This window comes from Rhinolophus ferrumequinum, chromosome 21 (assembly GCF_004115265.2).
Source record: "Rhinolophus ferrumequinum isolate MPI-CBG mRhiFer1 chromosome 21, mRhiFer1_v1.p, whole genome shotgun sequence".
Classification (NCBI taxonomy): domain Eukaryota; kingdom Metazoa; phylum Chordata; class Mammalia; order Chiroptera; family Rhinolophidae; genus Rhinolophus; species Rhinolophus ferrumequinum.
Genome location: NC_046304.1, coordinates 55407986 through 55433743, shown reverse-complemented (window position 1 = coordinate 55433743; position 25758 = coordinate 55407986). Strand labels below are relative to the sequence as shown.

The following is a 25758-nucleotide window of genomic DNA, read 5'->3' as shown; positions in this document are numbered from 1 at the left end:
TTGAAGAATTCCTATGGCCCTGTGCTGCCTTTTACTCCTGCCCACTTGTAACTGACACAGAAGTCAAAGACCAGTTCAGGTGACCCTCAGAAATTTGCAGAATTGTGCGTGAGGCCATCATGTACAAGAGCCACTTGCGAGAATTGGATGAACAGACCTTCCTTTCCAGGGAGCTGTCACCCCAGCCTCTGCCCGCTGTCTCGCAGTACCCTTTGTGGAGGTGAAATGGGCTAAACCGAAGTGTAACCTTTTCATCCTCTGCATCCCACTGCAGTTCTTCATTTCCTTGTTCTCCTTTTTAAGGTCCCAGCCGAGGTCGGCCAAGCCCATGACCGTGTCTGGGGGCACTCCCAGCTGGGCCCCGGGGTTTCTGCCCTGGAACAGCCCTGAGTTCATGGCTGGCTCTTCCTCTCCTGTTCTGGCAGTTTCTTTCACCCTGGGTTTCTTCTGTCCCGACTTCACACCTGTTCCTGGTGCTCCTGTGCCTGGTGTGGGGGGTGCCCGCCCGTGTCCCCAACCCCCTCCTTCTGCTGCAGGCTTCCCCACTCAGGTCATTTGATTAGCACAATGCTCATAAAGCCATTTTGCAGAAGTATGAAATACACAGACAGGTCTTTCTGCTTATGTCAGTTTAAGTACTCTCCAATGACATTATTTTAATGCTTTTATTGTGTACATTTATATCTTGAAATAAAACACTGAGAGCTTTCTAATTGTTCCATCAACTTGCAGCACTATTTTTATTGTGAGGTAGAACATACCTATAGAAAAATGCACACAACATGTCACTTCAGAGCTTAATTAGGAAGCAGATACATGTGTAACTAACCGAGGCACATCCTGCTCCTCCTTCCCCTGCAAAACCACCACGATTCTGACTTCTGGGGTTATCATTTTCATTTTTTCCTTATTGTTTGCATTGTGTATGTGTGTGTGTTTCTCACATAATATGATTAATTCTGCTTGAATTAATTAATTGTGTCTTTCACTCAGCAGTGTCTGTGAAATTTATTATGTGTTTATAGCTGTAATCTAGTTCCAGCGCCAAATGGTATTTGATTATAGTCACGTCCATAGTTTGTGTCTCCATCCTGGTGTCCGTGGACAGTGGGCTGTTCCCTGATCTGAGCTGCCGTGAGGTCTTGTGTGTCTCATTTTCCTAGCCCAGTAGTGACACTGCTAGTCTCAGGGTCTGTGTCTCCACTCTGCTGCCATCCGCAGAGTGCTCGTGCAGCAGCCTGTGTTCTGTTGAACCGTCAGCATCTCCCACCCCAGGCTGTGGCTGGGTCATCTGACTGGCGTCGGCTCCACTGGCTCACGTCTGAGTTGCCTGTTCCGATCTGTTGCCTGTTGCTGCTGCGTTGTCTGCCTTTGCCCGTCTCCTCCGACAGCTGCTTCACGTGCGTTAACATGTGCTGTCCCCACAGGACGATGTGATGATGCCGCAGAGAATCAGGCTGCAACACGAAGCTGCCGTCCGGCACCCCACGAGCGTAAGTGCGAGCATCTCCTTAGGTCGTTTGGTCGTTCAGTCGTGCCCCATTCTTCCTTGGAGGAGGAGAGTCAATTCCTGGGGGACTGCCGCTCAGAGGACGATTGTGGCCCACGTGTCTCTAAACACTCACGGGTGTTTTCCTTTGAGGAAGATGTGCCTCTTAGTTGGGGTAACCCTTGGTCCTTGCAGAGGGCTGCAAAGCGTTTTCTGGTTTTGTCTTGTTCTAATCAGCATTGTAGAAGCTCTGCACCCTGGACATGAAAACACAGGCTGAGAAAGTTATTCTAGGTAAGACCTAGGTAAGCTCAGACCGTGGTTGTCATCTTTAGAAGGCTTCCCAGCTGCCGAGCCAGATTCTCCAGGACCACCTTCCTGGGCGCTGGTGGTCAGGGCGCTATGGTGACCAAGCCCTCCCTCCTCGCACTGCTCCCAAACCAAGTGCATTTGAGCCCCGGGATGGACACGCGCTCACCTGATGGCGGAGGGAGGGAGCACGGTCCCTAAGCTCCAGGAAAGGAATAACAGCAACACGCTAACACTGGGGCGGCAGCGGGTCCCAGCAGGCGGTCAGTGGCTGGCAGTGCCCACTGTCCTGCTCTGCCCACGAGCTCTGGAAGCGTGTGTTCCTTCTCCCCCGGGGACACTGCCCACACAGCTCCCTCTACCTGGAGGATGCGCGCCCGCGTCCCTGCCTGCGGGGTCCAGGGCGTGTGCACTGCGGCTCCGGGCTCCGCACCTGCACAGTGCCTACAGCGCTCGATGGCGGGGCTGCAGCTGCACTGGGAGAGGCAGGCCGCTGGGTCCAGTCTCTGTCATTTGTCCCAAGCAAAATGCGTGCATCCACTCAGTGCTCACGTTAGTTGTGTGCGCAGGAAGTGGTTGAGGTGACGTGAGGGAGGGGAGGGGAGAGCAGCAGGGCTTCTCGCCCCCCCCACCCAGGCCCTCCGTGGGGTCCCCACGCGGCCTCCAGAGATGTTGGGCTTTCGTAGTGATGTGAAAGGAGAGACTAGATGCACAATTTTTCTTGGTCTGGTTCTTTTGTGGGGAAAAGAAAAAAGAGTGGGAAAGCATCCTGGACGGATTTCTGTTCAGAGCGGGTCACCAAGGAAATGCAGGAGGGTTTGCAGGCAGCTGTCTCCCAGGCGCTGCTGGGTGCGGTGATGTCACACAGAGGTCTGGCTGCAGGGTCTCAGAGGAGCAGTGGTTTTTCCGGAAGTTTACATTGCACTTGACCACCCAGCTAAGCCCGAACTGGTAGTCTGTGATTTCACCTAGTCCTGCAAACCACGTCATCCTGTGGAATTAAAGTCGCGCACACGTGGCCCCAGCCCTGCAAGGAGGACAGCCAGCATTTGAGCACTGGCCGTGGGTTGTCTCCGTGTGACGCATGCCTGCTCATTCAGAGTGGTTTTCACACAGCTGTTTCCAGGCTTTTAAAATATATTCCTCATTGAAACTCCTAAGGAACGCTGTTACCAGTGTTGACATTTCAGAGTGTGAGATACTTTCAGATATGTTGTTTCCCATTATTTTCATTTTCATATGGAAAAAATTAAACACAATTGGCTCACCGATGAGGGTACTTCGGGTAGTGCTCCACTCACAGGCTCAGATGGACCATGGTATCTAGGGACACATAAGGAATTTGGAAAAAATGCAAACTGTCAATTTGTCATAATCGTAATTAAAACGACCTTGGTTGCATTTGTGTAGTTTTATAAAGTTCTAGCTTAGAGCTTTTCCTGCTGATCCTCTAATTAAATTCCCCTGATAGTGTCCCAACGTTCAGCACAAGCTGCCTCCTCCTGCCGTCCCTCTCCCGCCTCCTGCGCTGCAGGTTTTCAGTGGACACCAGGACGTCCTCACGGCCGGCTGGTACCAGAACAAAGCTGCTTTCAGAGGTGGTGACTGTGGGGCTGGGTTTATTAAAAATCATGACCTGCAAGAATCTTAATTTGCAGTTGCTGGTTGGTGGTTATGTCAATTATATTGTATAGTTAGTTTGGAAAGAATGAAATGAATGCTAAGGGTTTGCTTGTCCTTGCTCACTGTTTTTTTAAGGCCATTTACAAGAAAACCATTCAATTATGAAGGAAAGGCCCCTGGGGCAGCAGCATAAGTGGCACAGTTGTCGTGTCCCCTGCAGAACTGTGGGCACCATTAGGCAGTGCCCATTGCAGCATTTATCCGGCCACTTACTGACTGTTCCTGAGTGGTCGTCAGCTGTGGGACAGAATCTGGGGTCTACTGCACTAAGGCACAGAGGCTGAGAGCTGTGGTGCGTAGTTTCAGGAGCACTGAGGCGGCAAGAAGGCGTCCTGGAGCTTTTCCACACATGCTGCCGGCTCTTCCCTGTGGCCTTGGGACACATGGACGCTTGTATGGTAGGGTGACGGACAGCAGGACTTCCCTACGTCCCCGGTGTCAGTGGCCCGGGAGCTCTGTGTCAGCCACAAGCTCAGGAACATCCTGCCTGGTGGCCCTGGCTTGTGGAAATGCTGGCAGGGTGGCAGGCACCTCCATCGTTGCAGCCCATGAGAGCAGAAGCAGGATGGCGCCACCACAGGCTTTGGCGAGGCCGTACACGCCCTGGGTTCATTCAGCCTGTCCGTGTACGCACTGGTGCCAGGCTCTGCAGTGCCCCGGCCTCTGCCCTGAGCCTCCGAAGCCTCACATGCCATCAAATGCTCAGTGTGCCACTCCTACACGGGCGGTGGGCTCTGCCAGCTGCCATGGAAGCAGGGTGGGGGGCAGCGGAGAAGAGCTTGGTGTGGCACTGAGGGTCCGCAAGGGAAAAACAGGTCCACGCCCCTTTAATGGAGAGTAAGGCACACAGGACGCCTCCCGCTCCCCTTCAAATGTGGACCAGTGCTCACTGCCAGCCCCCACCAAATCCTCTTTCTTGAGGTGAGACCCCCCCCTACACGTGTGGTTCTAACTTCCATCAGAAGCATAAGCGTGTAGGAAGGGTCTGGGGGAGGGGGCTTAGGCCTTCACAGTGGAAACAGCCTCAGTCAGCTCCCAACCCAGAAGCAGCCCGGCTGCCGACTCCCAGACGCCCTCGGTCTGGCTGGAGACAAAACTCTGGGAGGGGCTGGGTGCACTTGGCCTGTCTGTCCCCCCACCCCCAGGCAGCTGTTTGTGACACAGTGGACCTGGGGCTTGGGACCGTGCTGTTTGTGGATGGACGTTAAGCCCCTTTACGTTCACGTTTGGGAATACCTTTGACATGGAGGATTCCTACCTTTTCTGTTCAGCAATCAAATGCAAGCCAGTTTCAACAAGACCAGAAAATAGATACAACAGACAGTTAAAAAGTATGTGTTGGGGCGGCCGGATGGCTCAGTTGGTTAGAGCGTGGGCTCTCAACAAGTTTGCCGGTTCAATTCCCACATGGGATGGTGGGCTGCGCCCCCTGCAACTAAAGATTGAAAACGGCGACTGGACTTGGAGCTGAGCTGCACCCTCCACAGCTAGATTGAAGAACAACAACTTGGAGCTGATGGGCCTTGGAGAAACACATTGTTCCCCAATTTAAAAAAAAAAAAAAAGATGAGGTGTGTGGGGAAACCTTACCCTGGGCAGGTGACAAAGCACAAACCGTTCGAATTTACAATACGGAAGAGAATTCACAAAGAGAATTCAGCAATTTGTAAAATGAATATGTGTGTAAATGTCCATGTGTGTTTTATCTAAGTGGAAAATGGACAAAAGACATGAAAAGACATTCCACTGAAGTCGATGGACTGATCGATGATGGCACGTAAGCCGGCGGCCAGAGGTGTGACATGAAGAGATGTCAGGGAAAGGACACTGACCCTGGGAGCTACGGCCTCCACCCACCTGGGAACAACTCAAACGACCTCGCAGCAACGAATGCTGGGGGTGTGAGGCTGGGCCACACTGCGGGGGGGGGTGGGCAAACGGTGCAGCCACCTGGGAAACAGTCTGGAAGTTTCTTTACAAAGTCACTATGCTGCTACCCTGCGACCCAGCAATGACACTCCTGGGCATTTCTCCTACAGAAACGAAGACTTACGGTCACACAAAAGCCTCTGTGAATGTTTGTAGCCGATGGATAGTGCTTAATAATAACAAGACTAAAAATTCATGGTACTTAGGAATAAATAGTAATTTCCAGCCCCAAACTAGAAACATGCAGATGTCCTGTAGCAGGTGAAACAAACTGTTTTGTCTCCACTATGGGATAGTTTTCAGCCAAAAAAAAACCAAACTATTGTTACCCACGCAGCCTGGATGAATCTCCAGAGAATTGTGTAGGGGAAAAAGCCAATCCCAAAAGGCTACAGTGTATGATCCCGTTCACACATCACAAAGACACAGTTACAGCGTTGGACTAACGGGTCGTTGGTGAAGGAGGGGTGGACGTGGCTGCACGCATCTGAGGGTCCCTGTTCCCTGAGCTCAGTCCCGAGGGAGCCAGCGCTTGGTTTTCAAGATGATTCTGTTAAAGAAGCCGTGTGAAGAGTACACGGGATCTCTGAATTATTTCTTCTCTACATGTGAATCTACCATTTTCTCCAAAAAGAGTGTAATAAAAAAGCTCAACAACGAAAACACGCAAGCAAATGCCTGGCAACTCGTTAGCGTGACTGAATCAAAACAATCTCCACACAGGGCAGCTCTGTACACTGGGGGCTGCCTGCCATACTTTGTTAGGAAGGACACTGCCCCCAGGACTTACAGACCACTCTGACTTTCCTTGTTGGTCAGTGAGGTGGAGGCAGCACACTCACGGGACCAGACAGTAGGTCACACCCACAGCCGGCTGCCTGTGAGAACCTCATGGGGGGCTCCCCAAGGGGCAGATATCCCCCATCTGCCACGCCCAGCCCTAAAGGGCGTCAGGGCCCTGTTCTCGGCCTCTGTGGCCTGAGGCTGCTGGTGACGCAGGAGCAAGACCCCTGATAGTTGCTGCAGGGACCAGCCCCTTCCAGCCCCACCTCTGGCTGTCTGAGGGACACTTTCCCTCTGAGCTGTCTTAGTGACATCTGAACAGCCTGCAAGCGGGTCCTCCAGCAGAAGTGCAGGTGGCCCCCTAGATTCGAGGTGCTGCCGGGGGACGGGACGGGTGTGTGGAGAGAGGACAGTGGGACAGTGAGGAGGAGGCAGGGGGCGTGGGTGCTGAAGGACCGGGTACGGCAGCTGGTGTGGAGCCTCTGGCAGCTGGTGTGGGTACGGCAGGGGGGTGCCCATCGGGTGGCGCCATGGGCGCTGCCTGGCGCCTGGACAGAGAGATGGCCGGGGTCGTGAGCTCTGAGCACTGCGACGCTTGTCAGTCTAGAGGAGGCAACAAGTGGCCAGCTCTGATTTGCTGCCCTGGAGGCGCAGAGCTAAGGTTCAGGAAGAGTGTCTGGGAGGCACTTGGTGTTTGAAGTTGCACATTGGTCATTTTAGTTTGAATGCATTGGGGGTGGGGAGGGTGTATATGTGACAAGTTCTCAACCCAGTGGGGAGCAGGCTCACTGCTCACCGCTGAGACAGGCACCGCTCAGGACCGTGCAGAACTCTGCCTGCCCCTCCTCCCCTCACTCCAGGAAGTTTGAACACGACCCAGACGTGCAGCTTGCGTCAGGTGACAGGTACACATACGGGTGTGTGCACACATGTACTCACAGTGACTTCCTTCTCTAAGGTCTGGCTGTTGCTGTTTTGCAGATTATAGGCTGCCAAGTGAGGAGAGAGCCGCCCAACTCCACTGAACGGTATACACGTTGGATCAACCAGCTGGCGCCCGATCAGCTCCTGACCCAGGTATTCTTCTCCCCGGTCTGTGGGGTGGCCACGGCCTCCAGGGAAGGGGTTCCAGGCAGATGGTGGCTGGACTGGGTGTGCAGGGCGGAGCTCTCGGGTTGTGGAGGAGTCCAGGAAAGGCTAAGTTTCTGTCCAGGCAGGGGCCATCCCCAGGACCCTGCAGCTGGAGGAGGGCTGGTCTGGGAGGCTGAGGGGCACCGGCTGGTCGGAGCTGTCCAGCAGCGGTCAGGGGCTGGCCCTGAGCTGGAAGGGAGGTGTGGGCTGCGATGGGCCGGAAACCCCAGTGGGGCAGATGGCAGGAGGAGGTGCTCTGAGTGGATCCCATCCTGAGAAGAGTAACAGGGACAACAGGTAAACAACATTCTCCGTCCACCTGCCTTTAAATAAGCTACCACCCCAGCACGTCAGGAGCTGCACAGTGCTCCATAACAGATCACCCCAAAACAGAGCCTAAAACAACCTTCAGCTCTTGGGGGTCGGCTGGAGCCCAGGTCTGCCCCGTCTGCCTCTCACCCAGCCAGGCCTTGGCTGCCCTGCGGATGGCCGATCTCCAGACTCTGTGTCCAGGATGAGCTGTTCCCCAAAACCTCCCCAGCACAGGTGCAGTGGACAGCAGCCCCCACGCCCAGCCAGGACAAGGCCCCTGCAGGCCAGTGGCTGCACTTCCTGTGAGCCTACCGTACAGGAATTGCTGTTTGACAGACTGAATGCTGGGTCAGGGGAGTGAGCTGTGATGACAATTAGCCCCTGAAGTTAGAGCTGCTCCTCAGTGGGGCTTGTCCGGTCACTGAACTCCTGGGGGGCTCCGTCCGTCCATCTGTCTGGGCCTCGCATCCCCTCGCAGGGTCAGGTCACATGCCTGGGTGACCGGAATCATGTGCCCCTCCCTGTTGGGTGCCGCCGGTTTTGCTTCTGTCACCAGACCTGTGTCACTAGCTTTCCCCAGTATGCTGGTTCTCACACACCGTGCGTTTGCATTTGCGTTTGCCGGTCCTGTGACACTGTCACCTTTGTTAGTGTCTGGTGGCTTCACAGCTGGAGAGAAGAGCGGGGCTGTCTGGGGCTGTCAGCCCTACGAGGCCTGTCCGGGCTGTGAAGGTTCTGGAAGGACTCAGCGCGGCTTCTAACCAGCACTGACATGGTCCCAACTCGGACGCTGTTGAGGGCTGGCACAGAATTGCATGTTGCTTTGTGTCTCTCAGTGGCACTTAGGTGTCAGCAGTGGGACTCATGAGCTCTCGTCACACGTGGAGAGGGCACCAGGACTGCGCCCCCCGCCACACTTCTCCTGCTCCTTCAGCCGCAGACAGGGCCAGCCGAGGGCTTGTGACCAGACACTTGGCATGGACACGCACCGCTGGTTTCTCTTCTGTGTTTCTGAACAAAGAACCACAGCTGCCTCCGTGGAGAGGTAGCAGGCACCTTCTGGTTCTTACAGGCAGGGGGGAAGCTTCTGGCCCACAGTCAGCCACGGTCCCGTGTGTGGCGGGCTTGGCTTTGCACAAGGGCCGTTGGAAAGGCCCACCTGGTCCCCGGTGAGGAGAGGGCAGCCACCCCCAGGAGAGACCTCTGAGCTATGTTTGATTTGCTGGTAGGAAGTGACTCATGCAGACTGTGGAACTAGACACTGAGGGTGTCATGCAAATGGAGCAGCACCGTTTCAACCAGAAGTACGAGTGCTGGGCAAGGGCTTACAGGAAGCCCGCGTTACCCAGCATCATAGAAGGGACTGAGGTGGAGGCCTCTGCAATAGGGTTTTTCTTCAGCAAGTTAGGGGAAGGTACAGTCTGACGGTTCTCCAGAAAACTGAGAAGATGTGCCTTCCCTGAGCCATTTCTCACTGGTACTGCTGCGGAAGCCACTGCTGCTTTAGTGGGGGGTCTGTTGTGTCTGCGCCATCACAGTTGGGAGCTGTGAGCAGCATGGCTCACCTTGGGGTTCGGTGTGTCTACTTGAATGTCTGAGTCGGTCTCAGGGGGTAGAGTTAGATCAGGTGCTATCAGGTTAGCCCCGTGCCAGTTGCACACATGGCCTGGGGCAGGTGCCACCCTGGAGACGCACCTGGTGTAGGCGGTGCCCACTTTCCGCCTTCAGTGAGGAGCTATTCCCAAGGGGCCTGCATCTCCTGAATCCGTGGGGACCAGGGAGAGGCCAGGCCAGACCCCCTCCCTGCCTCTGAGGCTGACCCTCAGAGGGCTCTGGCTGCCTGAGTGGCCTGTCTGCTCTGCGTGTACTAGCGGACCACAGGAGGGCAGGTAGGCAGAAGGGTGTGTAGTGCACCCCTTTCCCGGCCCCCGGCCTTGTTCTCCACATCCCCCTCTGGGTGTCAGCCTGCTCGTGCTGCCGTTACAGGTAGACAGACATTCACTCCTCACAGTCCCGGAGGCTGGACGTCCACGGCCACGGTGCCAACAGGGCTGGCCTCTCCTGAGTCTCTCCGTGGCTTGCAGATGGCCCTTCCTCTGCGTTCACGCCCGGATCTGTCCCTTTTCTCGGGAGGACAGCAGCCCCCTGGATCAGGGCCTCACTGTGACCTCATGTAGCCTGGATGCCTCCCTACAGGCCCCAGTGGGGGTGGGGCTGCTGCATAATTTGGGGGGACACAGTCCAGTCCTCTGCACTTGCACACCCTCCTTGGCTCCTTCTCAGCCCCCGGGGGCCCCCAATCTGGGCCTCCTGCCCGTCTGGGCCCCACCCGGACACAGTGGAGTGGACACGGCTGCGCCAGGCAGAGCTGCTCTCTAACTGCACCCCCACCACTTCTCGTGCCCTGTGCGGTCCACAGCGTGGCTGTCACTCACTTTCTGTCCTGTCCCCACAGCGCTGAACAGGTCGGCGTGAGTGTAGGTAAGAAAGATGCAAAGCCCGCCTCTCACACACACTCAGTTTATTCCAGCGTGTCAAGGAGTGAAATCATCTCCACAAGCAGAATTCTAGAGTGGGAGTTTACCTAAGACAGCGCTTTGCTAAACCGGGCTCCCTGACTTGCTCCTTCAGGAAGGAGCTCCAGGACGAGAGTTTCCAACTGTGGCTTTTCTCCATCCACTTAACGGAGTCTTTCCCAGAGCCAACGTTTTTAATTTTGATGCATTCCAGCTGATGAATTCTTTTTACTGGGTTGTGCCTTGGATCGGCGTCTTAGAATGCTTCAGCTACCTGTAGGCCACAATGATTTTTTCCTAAAAGTTTCAGTTTTACCGTTTACATTGAGAGTTGTGGGTCATTTTAAGTTGATTTTTAAGTCAAGGTTTGTTTTCTCTGCACATGTCCAAATGTCTTCGCATTGTTTTTGTTGAGAATACTACTTCCTCTGTAGATCCACAGGCAGGCTTCAGGGCCTTTGTCAGAAGTTGGTTGGCCATGCTTGTGTGGGCCGGTTTCTGGACTCAGTTCTGTCCCATTGGTCTGTGTGTCTGTCACTTTGTGACACCACTTACCTGCTGTAGCTGCAGGGTAAGTTCAAAATCAGGCAGTGTGATTTCTCCAACCTCATTCTTCTTTTTCAGAATTATTTTCAGTTATTCTTCCTAGATATGTTTTTTCCAACTAAGCAGTTCTCCATTTCTGAGTAGACACTGGCCGGTGTCCTACAGTCTAACAGCCCTGACACCCCAGCTGGAGACAGGTTAAGGGCTCAGTCCCACAGGACCCCCTGCAGCGCCAATCGCAAGTCCACGTCGTCGGCACCTGTGCCTCTGACCCACTGGCTCTAGGTGGGAGGTTCCCACGACCCCTCCTGGGGTCTGATTAACTTGCTAGAGCGGCTCCCAGAACTCAGGCACGTTTCCTTCTTTTCACTCCCTTGTTATGACGGACGTGATAAAGAGTGCAGGTGAACAGAAGATGAAGACGCACTGGGAGGGGCCTGGAGGGTCCCAAGTGCAGGAGCTTCTGTCCCATGTGCTTCCCCCTGGCGTGTGGGTGTGCTCACTGTCCCAGAAGCTTGTCACCTCTTGGTGTGCACGCGTTTTTATAGAATTTAATCTGCAGCTCCTTCCCCTTCCTGGGGTCAGTGGCTGGGGCTAAAACTTCCAGACCTCTGGTCACTTGGTCTTTCTTGTGACCAGCCCCATCCTGAGGGTAATCCAGGGGCCCACCCGAGTCACCTCAGTAGGGGCTCCTCAGGAATGACCGGACACTGCTGTCACTCAGGAAATTCCAAGGGTCTCCGGAGCTCTGTGCCAGGAGGTGGGGACAAAGGCCCGTGTTCCTGGTTGTACCACACCCTTTTGGGCACATTTTAGAGTCAGCCTGTCCCTCTGCACAGAACCCAGCTGGGATGTGACAGGAAGTGTGTGACCCCCAAGGGCCAGTCTGGGGCGAGCTGGCATCTTTCCCGCGCTGAGGCCTCCCACCCACAGAGTGCTTTGTCCCCATTTGTTGAAATTATGTTTTAAATTGATTTTGTCATTAGCATTTTGTAATTTTTAGCATCTTTTGGAGCAATTATATGTGTTGTGTTTTGGTTTTGGTTTCTGTTTGTTCATTGTGAACATATAGGAAGATATTCTGATTCTGTCTCATCTCAGTCAAGTTGGGTAGTTAGTGATTTTTGAGGAGTTGATCCATTTCATCTCAATTGTCAAGTTTTTGTGTTTAGGGTTATTTGACGGTATTCTTTAAGTTCCTTTTAGTGTCTGTGTGTCTGTAGTAATATTCCCTCACTTCTGATAGCAGTGATTTGGGTCTTCTCCCTTTTAAAAATTAGTCTTGCTAGAGGTTTGTCAATTTTATTGAACTTTTCAAAGAACCGGCTTTTGGTTTGTTTAATTTTCTCTGTTTCCAACTTCATTCATTTCTGCTTTATTCTTCCTTCTGCTTGCTTTGGGTTTATTTTGCTCCTTTTTTTGCCAGTTTTCTATGGCAGGAGCCGAGGTTTTGCTTTGAGCCTTGGCTTTTCTAATCTAAGCATTCGGTGCTCTGAACTTGCTTTACACTTGAGCCGCATCACACAGGTTTTAAGTGTTTTCATTTCCGTTCACTTCAGTGTGTGTCATTTCCCTGAGATTTCCTCCTTTATCCTGGATGGTTTACAAGTGTGGGGGCTCCTGCCGCTGCTTCCGCGTGGGGCCAGGACGGGAGACAAGCCAGGCACCTTGCACATGTCACCTGCCCGGCCCCTGGGACTTCCGGGTGACGGATCGTCTTCATTCCGCTGTCCCACCCGAGCAGGCTCCTCCCTCGTGCAGCTGTCACACTGCAGGTCACTGGTGGACCTGGGAAGAAAGCTCTGGTGGCTTCACCCCGACTGGCCCCTCCCGTCCATACTGGAGTGGGTGTGGTGGGCTGGCCGCGGGGCCTTCTGTCAGCTGCGTGACCTCTGACGCTGTTTTTCCGTAAAATGCAAGGGGTCAACCACAACACCCAGACCCTTCAGGGCAGAGTGTTCTGTGACACACTCATCTGAAGATATTTAACAAAACTAAGTAAGGTGGCTTCTGGCCTATTTAGAAGACGGTGTCTGATTGACTTTGCTCACAGTGGCTCTCTCCTGCCTGCCTGCAGGAGCTGGCCCCTGGCGCACAGGTGACACCCCCTCTTGCTGTCACTCAGTGGGTCCCTGCGGGTCTGCGAGAGCTTCTCCCCTCCATCCGCAGCGTCGACAGCACGATGTTAGAACCGCATGGCTTGGGTAAAAAAATTAAATTCCATATATGCATTTATCTCGCCAGTGCCTTTTCCTGAAAAGGTGGCTGCAAGCAAGCTCACTGGTTTTTACCTAATTCTAATCAATCAGCATGCATGACATTTAAAATCTCACATAGTTAGAACGGATTATACTGTACTATTTCTCTTCCTTTTCTCATTGAAGAGTATGATAAAGCAGTACGTGTGGTGTGGATCCATAGAAACTACCATATCAACTTTTAGCCTGTTAGAAGAGTGGTTACTCACAACTTTCTCTAAAACACTATGAGAAAGGGAGCTTCACATGCATATCTGTCTGTAGTAGATCCAGAAGCCACAGGTTTAGGATTTCACATCAAAGTTTATTCTTGTTGCTATGTGGGTGTTAAAATATCAGAATACTGGACAATTTGTTATCTGTCTAAAGATAGTCCTCCAACAAATTAGAATTTAGAAGTAAGGATAATAAACCACAGGAATCTGGAAATGAGTCATATAAACTTTGCTCTTTTTCTCTAAGATTTCATATCACTTCCTGGTAAGATAAGGCTAATGAGATCTGTGAATTTTGTGAAATGCTTCTTATTCTTTAACACAAGGGCTTCTCCTTTTTAAATAAGAACTGAGCTCATTTAAAGTTCACAAACCTTACTTTTCCTTACCTGTCAGCACTGAAAGCATTTACAAGGGTCTGTCCGTATCCATATGTTCTTGACGACCTCTCTCGAGAACTAAGGACGAAGTTTGTCCCTAGCTTGTGGAATCTGTTCAGTTTGTTTTATATATGCCCTGAGGCACACTGGGATAGGTTTTTAACGTTTATGAGCTACATAGAATTTGTTTGCAAAGTGCACTTTCTGTTGGTGGAAAACATGAGCGAGCCCCAAACTCTCTGGACCCCAGGAAAGCAGCATGGGCTCGTGAGGCCTCGCTTGGCAACCCCTCCTTTTGGACAAAATTCTAAGAAACTGGGTTATCTGATTTATCAGTTGGTGACACAGCAGAACTAGAAGAGGGAGGGGACACTTGAGAGTGAAAAGAGGAGACAAAAAAAAATCTTATGAAAAGGATTAGAAAGCCCCAGCATGGTCTCCTGGCGCGGTTAGATGGCGGCAGGCGGGAGCGGGAGCCGCGGTGCCTTGCGTCCCCCTGCGCGGGGCAGAGGGTGCCCTTGGCCACGAGCAGGGCGCAGCCCGGCCATAAAGACCCGCTCCGCACCCGGCCTCGGGCGACCTGCGCTGGGCGGCCCCAGGGAGAGGGTGCTGCTCAGAGGGCCGTGGTGCCGTGTGTGTGCGTTTGGCGTGGCTGCGCGGCTGGCTGTGACCCTGAACTTCGCTTGGGCAGCTGGGCGCATAGCCGGCTCCTCGCGGCCCGGAGCGCCCTCTGCTGGGCCTCTCAGTGTTGCCATCTGAGCAACAGACTCAGTTACTCGCACTTTACCTGGACGTAGAAGAACGTAAAAAAATCACAGCGAGAGCCTGTTATGCCTCTCGGGTCTATTTCATTTGGAATTTAAAATTCCAAGATTTCTGAGTTTGTTGGGGGCTGTCTCTGCCACTTTGTGCCCCGTTTACTCAGAGACCCCACCAGTGGGGGAGGCAGGAAGGGGAGACACTGGCCTGCTCCAGGCTCAAGTAGTCAAAGAAGCAGTTTTAATTTTAATGGAAGCCAAATCTCCACTCCTTAGAGCCAGAGTAGGGGCTCGCAGGGGTGTCGTGCTGCCTGCTTTGTAAATAAAGTTTTGCTGGCACACACCGCCAGGCCCATGGCCTCCTCACTGCCCGGGGGCTGAGTGCCGTGCCGCAAAGCTTCTGCTGTGGCCCACAAAGCCCGAAACACCAGGACCGGGTCCGCTGCTGGGACAGCCTGTCCACTGCGCTGGGCAGCGGCGCGGGGCGGGGCGAGCGCTGCACTAGGGCCTCTGCTCCACCCACTTGCTTATTTTCACCTTTGCCTTCACATCTTGCCTTTCTGGAAGGCGGAGCCTGCGGCCACGTTCTTGTGAGGCTTTCCGTCCCTCCCAAGAAGCCGGACCCGCGCACTGGGCGGCTGCATTCCCCTCCGTTGGGACAGGAGTGCGTCCCAGTGGTTGGTCTGTCCTGGGCCTCGGGAATTACTGAGTGCGCTGCAGTCTGTGATCCTCCAAGTGGCGTCCTGATGAGGCAGACGAAGATGTTTCTCACGGAAACTCTTCTCTGAAATGTTACAATTGCATAACCTCTTCCCACCCCTCACCTGCCACACACTCACACCCTTTAAAGGAAAACCAAATGTACTCGGCGAACGCGAGCTGTGAGGCCCGGGGGCTCCCGCGCTCTGAGTAGGTGCCCAGGTGTGTGAGGCCCTCCCAGTGGGACAGAAAACCGCGGCGGCCGTGTACTGTGCGAGTGGGTACAGGAGTACAGGACATACATCACCTGGGGGCGAGCCAGCTCTCCTCCGCCAGCCTGGCGGTGCTCGCAGGAGGTGAGGTGAAGCCTCTGCGCCTCCCCCCCCAGTAGGTGTCACTCCTCCTGATCCCGGCTCTGCCTGCAGAAGGAAACGGGCTTGGCTTGGGCACGTGCTGTGTGTTGTTCAATGGCCATTTCCGTTCGCAACGCAGTGAAGAATAAACATAAACTGTTTACAGGAGAGTCAGCTGTGGGCCAGTCTGGGCCCTTGAAACAAAAGGGGAGAGCCTCCTACTGGTTCTTCTTGGCTGTTGCTGGAATCCAGGGCAGCAGGCGTCCTCAGCCACATCTGAGCCTTCGGGTGGGTATCAAAGCTCGGAAGGGATGCAATCTCCTGGATGCAGGCGGCAGGAGGCTCTGACAAGTACCACGGGCTGCTGAAAGCAAGACCAAAGGAAAGCTTGAAAGAAACCACCATGACCAGCCAGTTTGTCCATAGGATTTTGAAAATAACGGGCTTGTTCTGACGGGACTAAAAGAAATGGGCCCCGAACTGTGCTCTTCGCTGTTTTTTGTTCTATTTTTTTCTTTTGTTCCCACTACCCTTCCTGACAACCAAGGGCTGTGGAGAAGTGCTTATGTTAGGGGGTGCCGGCTGTGTATGCCCCCACCTGGGCGAGGGGCTGGCAGCTTTTCTGTGCTTCCTTCACGTCTCTCACCAGTAGGAGCGGGGGTGTCCCTCCCAGGCCCCCACCCTGCTAAGCACAAAGCAGGTCTGGTCGTCCCTGAGTCAGTCCTGCCTGGTGATCCTCAGGTCCCCTTCTTGCCTGTGTGTTGTGGCTTTGCAACCCTCACACAAGCCTCGCAAGCTTCGCAGAGAAACCTAAAGAAACCAGGCATCAGGCCAGGCCAGCACACGTGTCCTTGTTAACTCTCCGGCACTTCCTCCCTGAGGGCCAGGCGTCCAGACGGCCTGCGGCTCAGAAATGCTTCCCCCACTATGTGGAGTCCTGCAGCGTGTGGTCCTTCTTTATCTTCTTCCAGTTCTGAGGTCACCGGTCTGACCCATCTCACGGGGCCCACACCAGGGTATCGCAGGTCTGGCTCCTCCTGGAGGCCCCAGGGGAGACCTGTCCCTGCCTTTGCAGTTTCTGGAGGTCCTGTCCCTTGGCTTCTGGCTGTATCACTCTGACCTCTGCTTCTGTGGTCACATCTCCTTTTCTCTCTCTTAAAAAATGTTTTCTTTGTCGTAAACTCTGCGTAATAAAGTGGACCGTTTCAGATGTTGAATAATTCACCGATCCAGTCACACTGTGTGCAGCCCTCACCACGGCCAGTCCCAGAGCCTCCGTCTTCCCTACTAGAGACGCCCTTAAACAGCAGCTCCCACCCTCCCTTCCCAGCCCCTGGGCTTTCTGCATCAGTGGCTTTGTGTTGTCTACAAATTCCATGTAAGTGGCATCACACAGTTTTTGTCCTTTTTGTTTGACCTCTTCACGTGGCATATATTTTCAGAGTTCCTCCACGCTGTAATGTGTCAGAATCTCATTCCTTTTCCTGGTGGAACCATTTTCCATTGTGTGTGCCTACTGTTTATGCCACGTCCTGTTTTCCTCTCCTAGTTTGTGGACACTGGGTGACCGCCACTTGTTGGTCATTGTGAAGGATGCTGCTGTGAGTGCCACCTCCTTGTCTATCTGTGTCCCCTCCTTTTGTTCTGGGAGTGGCTCTGCGGGTCATTCAGTAACTTGATGCTTAACTTTCTGAGGGGCTGCCAGGCTGTTTCCATGCAGCGGGACACCTGATATTCCCACCAGCCACTGCTGAGGAGGCTCCAGTGTTTCCACGTCCTTGTCAACACTTAGGATTTCCGGGGTCTGTTTGGTTTTTATAGTGGCCATTCTAATGGGTGTGACAGGTGCGTTTCCCCAACTGTTGGTGATGTGGAGCCTCTTTAGGTCCTATTGGCCATTTGTACGTCGTCTTTGGGAAGTGTGGATTCAAGTCCTTTGCCCATTAAAAACTGGCTTATTTGTCTTTTTGTTGAATTCTAGGAGCTCTTTATATATTCTGGATACTAGACCCTTATCAGATATGTGGATTCAAAGTATTTTCTCTCCTCCTTTGAGGCATCTTGTCGCTCTCTTCGTGGTGTACTTTGAATTACAAAAGTTTTTAATTGCTCGTGCTATGGTGTCATATCTAAGAAACCATGGCCTGATCCAAAGTCACAAAATGTTTCCTTCCAAGAGTTTTATAGTTTCAGTTCTGACATTCGGATCTGTAATCCGTGTTAATGTTCATATTTGGTGTGACGTGAGGGTCCACCTTCACACTTTGTGTGCAGAGTGCAGTGTTCTTGGCACCGTTTGTTCGAAAGACGTCCTTCCCCCATTGGGTGGTCTTGGCCCCTTGTTGAAAATCAGCCAACCATGTGCAGTTGGATTTTGGGATTTCTGGGCCTTCTCTTCTGTTCTGTTGGTCTTTGTCTCTGCCAGAATCGCACTGTTTTAATTCCTGTAGCTTTGTAGTCGGTTTTGCAACTTATGTCATGGGAAATGTGAGTCCTTCAACCCTCTGCTTGTTTTTTTTAAGATTGTGTTGGCTATTTTGGTTCCCTTGAAATTCTATGACTTTTCTATGGGTGTCATTTTGGGTTGTGTTCTCACCCTTCCAGATGCCCCAGGGCTCCAGTGCCGCTGTGCATACATGTGGCCTCCTGGGAACATGTTGCCAGGCACGCCATGGGTGGGGATTTATTAGGATTTTAAAGAAGGTCTTTATTTAACATGTTGGAGTAGCAGAGTCACAGTTTTTCTCTATAGGGAAAAAAAACCAACCAAAATGAAATAGAAGTCTTTGGGAAAAGATGACAATATATAACACTTTCTGAGAAGATACATATTGACACCACCTTTCTGCCCTTGGCTTCCTGCCCTCACTGCAGGGCTAGTGAGCTGTGTACACGTCACACCACGCTACGCGTGGAAGCAGGGGGTCCGCTGTCGGTCTGGCGCCGCTCCTGGTCGGGGCTGTCTCTTGGGTTCAGCTCAGCCGCTCATGTCTCACAGAGCGTGATGTTTGTTGGCAGGCTGGTGGCAATGCCACACATCTCTGGGGACGCTGGGTGGTAGGTACCACAGAAGGACTCAGAGCTCCCGGGCAGCTGCCTTTCCTCGGTCCCCTTTGATTGGCACCATCATTCCACATTTTCAGAGGGATGCTGTGCTGTATCAGGCAGGTTTCCAGAACTGCTTGCTGCCCTCGTTCCCTGGGCCCAGGCAGCACAGCTCTCCCTCCTGCCTTGGTCCCCCAAGACCCTGGGCAGTTCAGGGAGAAGAGCTCGTGGGGTCCACCCACCATGGGCCTGACACTCAGCCGATTCTGGGGAAGGCTGTCTCTACTTTCTTGATCGTGTCCTTTGAAGCAAAGACTTTTGAATTTTCATGAAGACCAAGTTACCTCTTTTTTCCTTTGGTTGCTCCTGCTTTTGGTGTCCTATCAAGGAAACTGTGGCCTGATCCTGGGTCCTGAGATTTACACCTGTGTCTTCCCGAGAGTCTGATAGTTTGAGCTGATGTAGGCCGTTGACTCCTTTGCACTGGTATCTGCAGACTACAGATATAAAGTCGTTGGCATGTGGACGTTCAGCTGCCCCAGCACCAAACTGTCTCGACATCCTTCTGAAAGTCATTGGGACAGAACCGTGTGGGTTTATTTTGGACCCTCAGTTCTGTTCCATTGACACCTGGGTCTTTCCTCTGTTGGTGCCAGTTTTGATGATGTAGCTTTGCAGTCAGTTTTGAAATTGGTTAAGTGTGAGTCTCCAGCTTTGTTCTTTTTCAACGTGGTTTTGGCGATCTGGGTCCTTTGCATTTCCATATGAACTATAGGATCAGTTTATCATTTTCTGGGGGAAAAAGGCAGCTGGAATTCTGGTTGAATTTGCAGATCAATTGGGGAGCATCGCCATCTTAACAGTATTCAGTCTTTCAGTTCATGAAAATGGGATGTTTTTCCATTTCTTTATGTCTTTAATTTCTTTCCAGGATGTTTTGAAATTTTCAGCGTATATAACTAAGTCTTGCACTTTTTTGTTAAATATATTCCTGAATGTTTTTTGATGCTATTGTAAATGAAACCTTTCCTAATTTCATTTTTGGATTGCTTATTGCTAGTGTATAGAAACAATTGAGTTTTGTATGTGGATCTTATATCCTGCACCTTCACTGAACTCTGTTAGCACAGAAAGTGTGTGTGTGTGTGTTTAGGGTTTTATACTCATACGATTGTGTCATCTGTAAATACAATTTTCCTTCTTCCTTTCCAAACTAGAAATAAAGTGCTGTTTACTTATTTTCTTTCCTAACTGCTCTGTCTAGCACTTCAAGCACAGTGTTGAACAGAAGTGGTGAAAGCAGACATTCTCGTCTTGTTCCTCCTCATTTCACCGTTTTCAGTATGTCAGCTGTGGGGTTTTGCTAAATGCCCTTTCTCAGGTTAAGGAGGTTCCCATCTGCTCTTGTGGTGACTAGTTTTATCAGGAAAAGGTGTTGGATTTTGTCAGATGCTTTTTCTGCGTCTGTTGAGATGATCATGTAACTTCCACCCTTCGTTCTCTTAAATGGCATTTTACCTCCATCTTTTGTCATGTGTTGAACCAACCTTCCATTTCTGGGAAGGGCCCATTTGGGTCTAGTGTAGAATCTTTTTCTATGATGATGGACTGTTTGCTAGTATTTTGTTGAAGATTTTTGCAACTGTATTCATAAGGGATAGTGGTATGTCGTTTCCTTGTGATATTTTTGACTGGCTTAGGTATCAAGAAAATGCTGGCTTTGTTGAATGAGTTCGGAAGTGTTCCCTCTTTTTCTGTTTTCTGGAAGAGCTTGTGAAGGATTGGCGCTAAGACAGGTGAAGCCACCTTGTCCTGGGCTTTTCTTTCAGGAGTTTATTTACTACGCTTTCATTCTCTTACTTGCTATAGATCCATTCAGATTGTCTGATTCTTCTTGAGTCAGTTCCATGGTTTGTTTCTTTCTAGGAATTTGCCCATTTCATCTAAACTATTATATCTAATCATCTAATCGTTTTGTGCTGTTTAAGTTTCTTTTTCTCACAATCAAAAGCAGCTTGTTTCCTTTGATTGTCACCCAGCTCCACCATCACTCAGAAGCAGGGAGAAGCTCCTTAAAACAGCCAGTGAGCATTAGCCGGGAATAAGGCCTGGGGTCGGGCTGCGTTCCTCGGCTGATGTCCATGGGCCCTGTCCCTCTGCCTCTGTGCCTGGGGAGGCTGGACGCCATTGATCTGGCAGGAAAGTCCCTTCAACCCTTGCACCTACAGAGAAGGGACACTCAAAGTAGTTTGTCACCTTCTGCATGACACTTTGTGGGAAATAAATTGTAGGGTGTTTGTGACAAGCTGTTGTTCTCTTTTAACTCTGCCCTGTTTACTGCTTCCAGGTTTTCACATCCCACGGCCCGACTGTGGTCATGCCCACGTGGTTCTGCTCTCGCGCGTGGTTTTCTCATGTCGGCCCGTTCGACGAGGGAGGGCGCGTAAGTGTTGGTCCCCTGTGGAGTCTCTGGGGTTGGGGGAGGCGCCCTCATTGCTGGGAGTGGGTCCCCCACACCTTCCCCTGCCCGTGGTGGGTGCCATGATCCAGTTGGGGGCCCAGGGATTAGGAAGCTGCCTCCCCAGCCCTCCTCCTGCCGGCTGTGCCCACCGTTCCTGGAGCAGCTGGGCCAGGGCCCACGTTTGTTTTGCCAAAAGCAAGGGATTTGTGTGTGAAGGCTGCGGGTGCCTGAGGCACCTGCGCCTGACTCACACCTGCCCTGGCCCAGGCCCCAGGTTACCTCATCCTGGTTTAAGAGCTGTTTGTGGGAAAGCTTAGGCTGTGGATGGTGGCAGAGGGGCCACTGTCCTCTGCCTGTGGGAGGCGGCCCCTGCCTGCTGTGTTCAAACTGGGCCTCGTCCCTCCCTGTACCCTCTCGTGCAGGGGTGGGAAGGGCGGGTGCTCACCTACTGGCACTCCGCCCGCCCTGGTTTCAGCCTCTGGCTCAGAATCAGAGACCTGGCCGCTGACCTGCTCACTCTTCCCTCCCCAGACAGTCGTAGAGTTGAGGCTCCCACACCCAACTGAGAAGTAAATCTTAGTTATTTAGTGTGTTGTCCCTAACCCCCCCTGAAACTGGCTTTCAGAACGTGGGGTCTGGTCTTCACGGCGGGATGGCGTGGACCAGGTGTGTTAAGGCCCCACAGGTTTTCCCCATTTGACCTTGGATTTCCGCAACCTGCACTGCTGGGCGGGGAAGGAGGGAGCCTGGACTACAGAGGCTGGTAGAGGGTCTGGGACCAGGAGACCCCCAGACCATAAGTGAGGGCAGTGACTCAGGCCTGGACTCCACCGTCGGCCCCAGGACCTTGGCCATGGTCTTTCCGGCTTCGGGCCTCGTAACTTCCTCCGAGAGGCTGCAGTTCTTAGCTGTGGAGAGGAGGGCATGGGACCACAGCAGCAGGTGACAGTGGTGCCGAGGGGGAGGGCAGGATGACATCCAGCTGCCAGGCCAAGGAATTTGGATGTCCCTGTAGGCAACCACTTCAGGCCCTTAAACACGACAAGTAACCAAAATGGCATTTCGTTGTTCAGAACATGGCTCCGCAAGGCATGTCTGGCGTGGGTGGGGACAGCACGTCATGGCTACTGCAAGCACTCAGAAAGACTGCCCCCCAGTGCCATTTGCAGATTGCTGTTGTACCTGCTGGAAAGACACCTGGGCCTGACTTGCTGTGTGAGAGAGAGGGGTACACGGTGCCCTGGGGTGGGTGTCCCGTACCCCCATGTGAGCTGCTGTGGCTCAGACTCCCACTGGCAGCTGGTGTCGGGCCTGCTTGTCCCATCCACCTGGTCGGAGCCTGTGGTTTCTCGTCGTGTTGGTTTGCATTTCTGGATAACTAATAATGGGGAGCAGTGTCTCGCGTGCTGATTGGCTGTGTGATGTTATGAAGTGTGCAGTCCTTTCCCAGGTTTCCGCAGATGGACGTCTTAGCGCTGAATTGTTGTCTGTCAGACATTTGCTGGGGGGTATTTTCCCCCATCTTTGGTGTCTGTACTCTGGGATTTCCCCTCACTGGCACTGGTTCTGCTCGTCCCAAATTCTGTCCTGGATAGCAGAGCAGTAAGACTGGCCTTCCATCCTTGTTTGGCCTGGGCAGCCGCAGGCAGACTAGGCGTGCTGGGGTGTCACTGACCCCACTGAGGCCGGTGCACACGGGCCCAAACTGAGGACACACTTGGCCCAAGGAGCTGGCAAGGAGGTGTCCGAGGGGCCCGTCTTCCCTGAAGGTGACAGCCACCGGGTTGTGTTTGCACGCCGAGACCTCAGAGGCCAGCTGAGCCGCCCCCTCTAGGCACCTGGAGGCCTCGGATAGGCTGAGGTTAAGTGCTGTGGGCTTCACTGGGAACAGTCAGTTTGGCCATGCCTCGCCTGGTGCGGTGTGTCCTGGCGATGTCCCTGGCCGTCACTGGGCTCCACTGGCTGATACACCTTTGGTGACCTGCTGAGAACGCAGAGGTGGGTCCTGACTCACCTGACTGCCGAATTTAAAAAACAGAGGGGAGCCGGCTCACGTCCCCAGTCAGCACTGAGGTCCGCCAGACCTCCACCCCCAGCTGAGTCCGGCAGGGTGGCTGTAGGCTTCCACGCTCGGGCTCTGGGGTGAGCCCTGACCTGGCAACTGTGAGTGGAGGGGGGGCTGCCCCTTCCTCGACTTGTGCAGACTGGGGGAGGGGCCTGCGTTCCCTCAGGGCAGGAAAGCCCGCTGAGAATCCCCGCTGCTCCCTTCGGCCACACGGCTGTCAGCCTTTGGGGTTCAAGCTGGAGGCGTGAGCGGGGTGACGCTGGGGGCTTCGTCCCCCCTCTGGCCCAGCCGCCACCTCTCTTCTCCTCCAGCACCTCTTGTCCTAAAGCAGCTCCGTGGGGGCGCTCCTGCCCGGTGACGTCCGCATGCTGGGGCAGCTGGGGTCCCGGGCCGCGCAGCGTGGGACCCCAGGCAGGACCCAGTGTCCAGCCGCCTGGATGCGCGCTCTCGCAAAAGTGTTAGATGCAACGTGTTGTCTCTCATCCGCAGGGCGTACCCGAGGACCTGCTGTTCTTCTATGACCACCTGCGCAGGGGCGGCGGGGTTGTCCGCGTGGACCAGAGCCTGCTGCTGTACCGCTTCCGGCCTGGTTCGGCCACACAGGCCATCCTGGAGTACGTGGGGTGGGGCCCGGGGGCCATGGGTGGGGCCCAGGCGGGCGGGGCGGTGACACGGGCCACCGGCTGGGTCTGATGTGGGTTAAAGTGAGGGCTGGGTGTCCCTCCCGGGGGACAGCTGACTAGACAGTGGTGAGCCACCCCAGGCTGGCTGCTGAGGACCGGGTGAAGGTGCGGAAAATGCAGCGAGCAGGAGAAAAAGAAGGGGTGCATCTTCATTGCTTTACTTTGAGCCGTGTTGCGTTTGTGTGCACGTCTGTGTGCGGTTTCATTTTTCTCACAATCGCAAGTGTGATTCCTCACCATCATGACGCTGTTCCCTTTTGGGGAAGGGAAGAAAGGGGCCTTCAAACAGGCCTGTTGCCAGGAGAGTCTGAATGTCAAGAGCTCGAGGCAGGCACATGCACCCCCGACTCTGGAAGTGGAGGTGACTCTTCTTTCCCTGGAGGGTGAGAGACTTGTCGGAAGGTTGTGGCTTCTTGACTGGGACTTCTCTCTCCTGGGAGGTCGGATATGCACTTACACCGAGGGGGTGATATCCGCTGTCACAGTGGGTGTGAAGCCACTTTGTATGTGGGGGCCCCAGATCGCAGCGTTCATCTTGACTTGGGGGGGCCTCCAGCTCTCGCATATGTGCTGTTCAACACGAAAACTTAGCTTTTTTGTCTTCTAGCTTTAAGCAAAAGAACTTGATTTCTCTTGTGTTGTTAAATCTGAACTGTGAGAGCTTTAGCAGAGCACCATTGTTTGGGAATTTGTTGTCATGAACCGGACTCAGTACAAGTATGAAGTGCACTCCTGGGGAATAGGTCCTTTCACAGGAGGACATAACAATCGGAAATGTGTATTTCCCAAGTCACAGAGTTTCAAAATACATGAAGCAAAAACTGACAGAAATAAAGGGAGAAACAGAGAAATCCACAATGATGGTTGGAGATTTTAACACTCCTATTTTGGTAACTGATAGAAGAAATAGGTGGGAAATCTGTAAGGATGCAGAAGATATGAACAGCTCTATTAACCAACTTGACCTAATTGACATTTACGGAACACTCCACTCAGCGGCAGAATACTCATTCTTTTAAAGTACAACATACGATCATTTGGACCAATAAACAAATCTGAGTAAAATTGAGATGATTGCAGTCATACAGGATACGTTTTATGTCCACACAGAATTGAATTAGAAGTTATTAAGCCATCTTGAAAATCCAAAGTATTTGAAAACTAGCAACTAAGGGGAAAAAATCAGAAAGGACATTGGAAAAATTTCAGTTTGGTGAAAATTAAAATGATTATGTCAAAATTTGTGGAATTTAGTTAAAACAGAGTTTATAGTAAATTTTTATGGCTTTAAAAGCTTATATTATAAAAGAAGAAACTAAGCAATTATCTAAGTCTCCACCTTTAAAAGTTATTAAAGTAGTGGCAAAGTAAACTCAAAGTAAATAGAAGGAAAGAAACGAACAGCAGATGATGAAATTGAAAATGGACAGTCAATACAAAAAAATCAGCAAAACCAAGAATTGACAGCTTGAAATACAATAAAATCGACTGACCTTGAAGTAAAATAAAATTGACAGACATCTATCTAGCAAGATTGAGTTTTAAAAGAAAATACCTATTACCAATATATTTTGAATGAAAGAGAGAACATCATTACAGAGCCAACAGATATTTACAGTATAAATAATTAAAAATTAGATTTATAATTCTAAAACTTTCCAAAAAGAGAAGCCAAGTCAGATGGCTTTACTGTATTCTATCAAAGATTTAAGGAAAAAATACCAATCTTACATAAATTCTTTAAGAAAATAGAAAAGGAGAATGATCTATTGGGTGTTGGGAGGGAGCTCTAACTCACCCCACAAGACTAGCATGGCTCTGATACCAAAATGCTACAAGAACATTACAAGAAAATAAAATTATAGCCCAGTGTCTCTTATGAAAATCAATGCAAAAGTCATTCACAAAATATTACCAAGTAAAATTCAGAAGTATATATGAAAAGATAATACAAGTCTGATTTAACATTCAAAAATCAAGTAGTATGATTTACTGCACGAACAGAATAAAGGACCAAAAAAATCACATGATTAACCCAGTAGATACAGGAAAGGATTTGACAAAATTCCTTACCCATTCATGATTTAAAAAAAATCTCAGCAAACTAGAAACAGAAGGAACCTTTCTCAATCTGATAATATCT

At 52.0% G+C, this 25758-nt stretch overlaps 1 protein-coding gene across 4 annotated transcripts in view; it reads left to right on the top strand.

Annotated features, from left to right (window-relative positions):
• The window catches only part of B3GNTL1 (UDP-GlcNAc:betaGal beta-1,3-N-acetylglucosaminyltransferase like 1), a 50965-nt gene that overhangs the window by 9886 nt on the left and 15321 nt on the right, over window positions 1-25758 (top strand). For all 4 annotated transcript variants that reach the window (XR_004421331.1, XM_033090602.1, XM_033090603.1 and 1 more), the window contains 4 exons: window positions 1428-1493; window positions 7175-7270; window positions 20754-20849; window positions 23422-23546. Coding sequence is in view for 3 of the 4 variants with exons in the window: in XM_033090602.1 (XP_032946493.1) it covers window positions 1428-1493; window positions 7175-7270; window positions 20754-20849; window positions 23422-23546 (383 nt within the window). In the remaining variant the exon portion in view is untranslated. The remainder of the gene's footprint in view (window positions 1-1427; window positions 1494-7174; window positions 7271-20753; window positions 20850-23421; window positions 23547-25758) is intronic.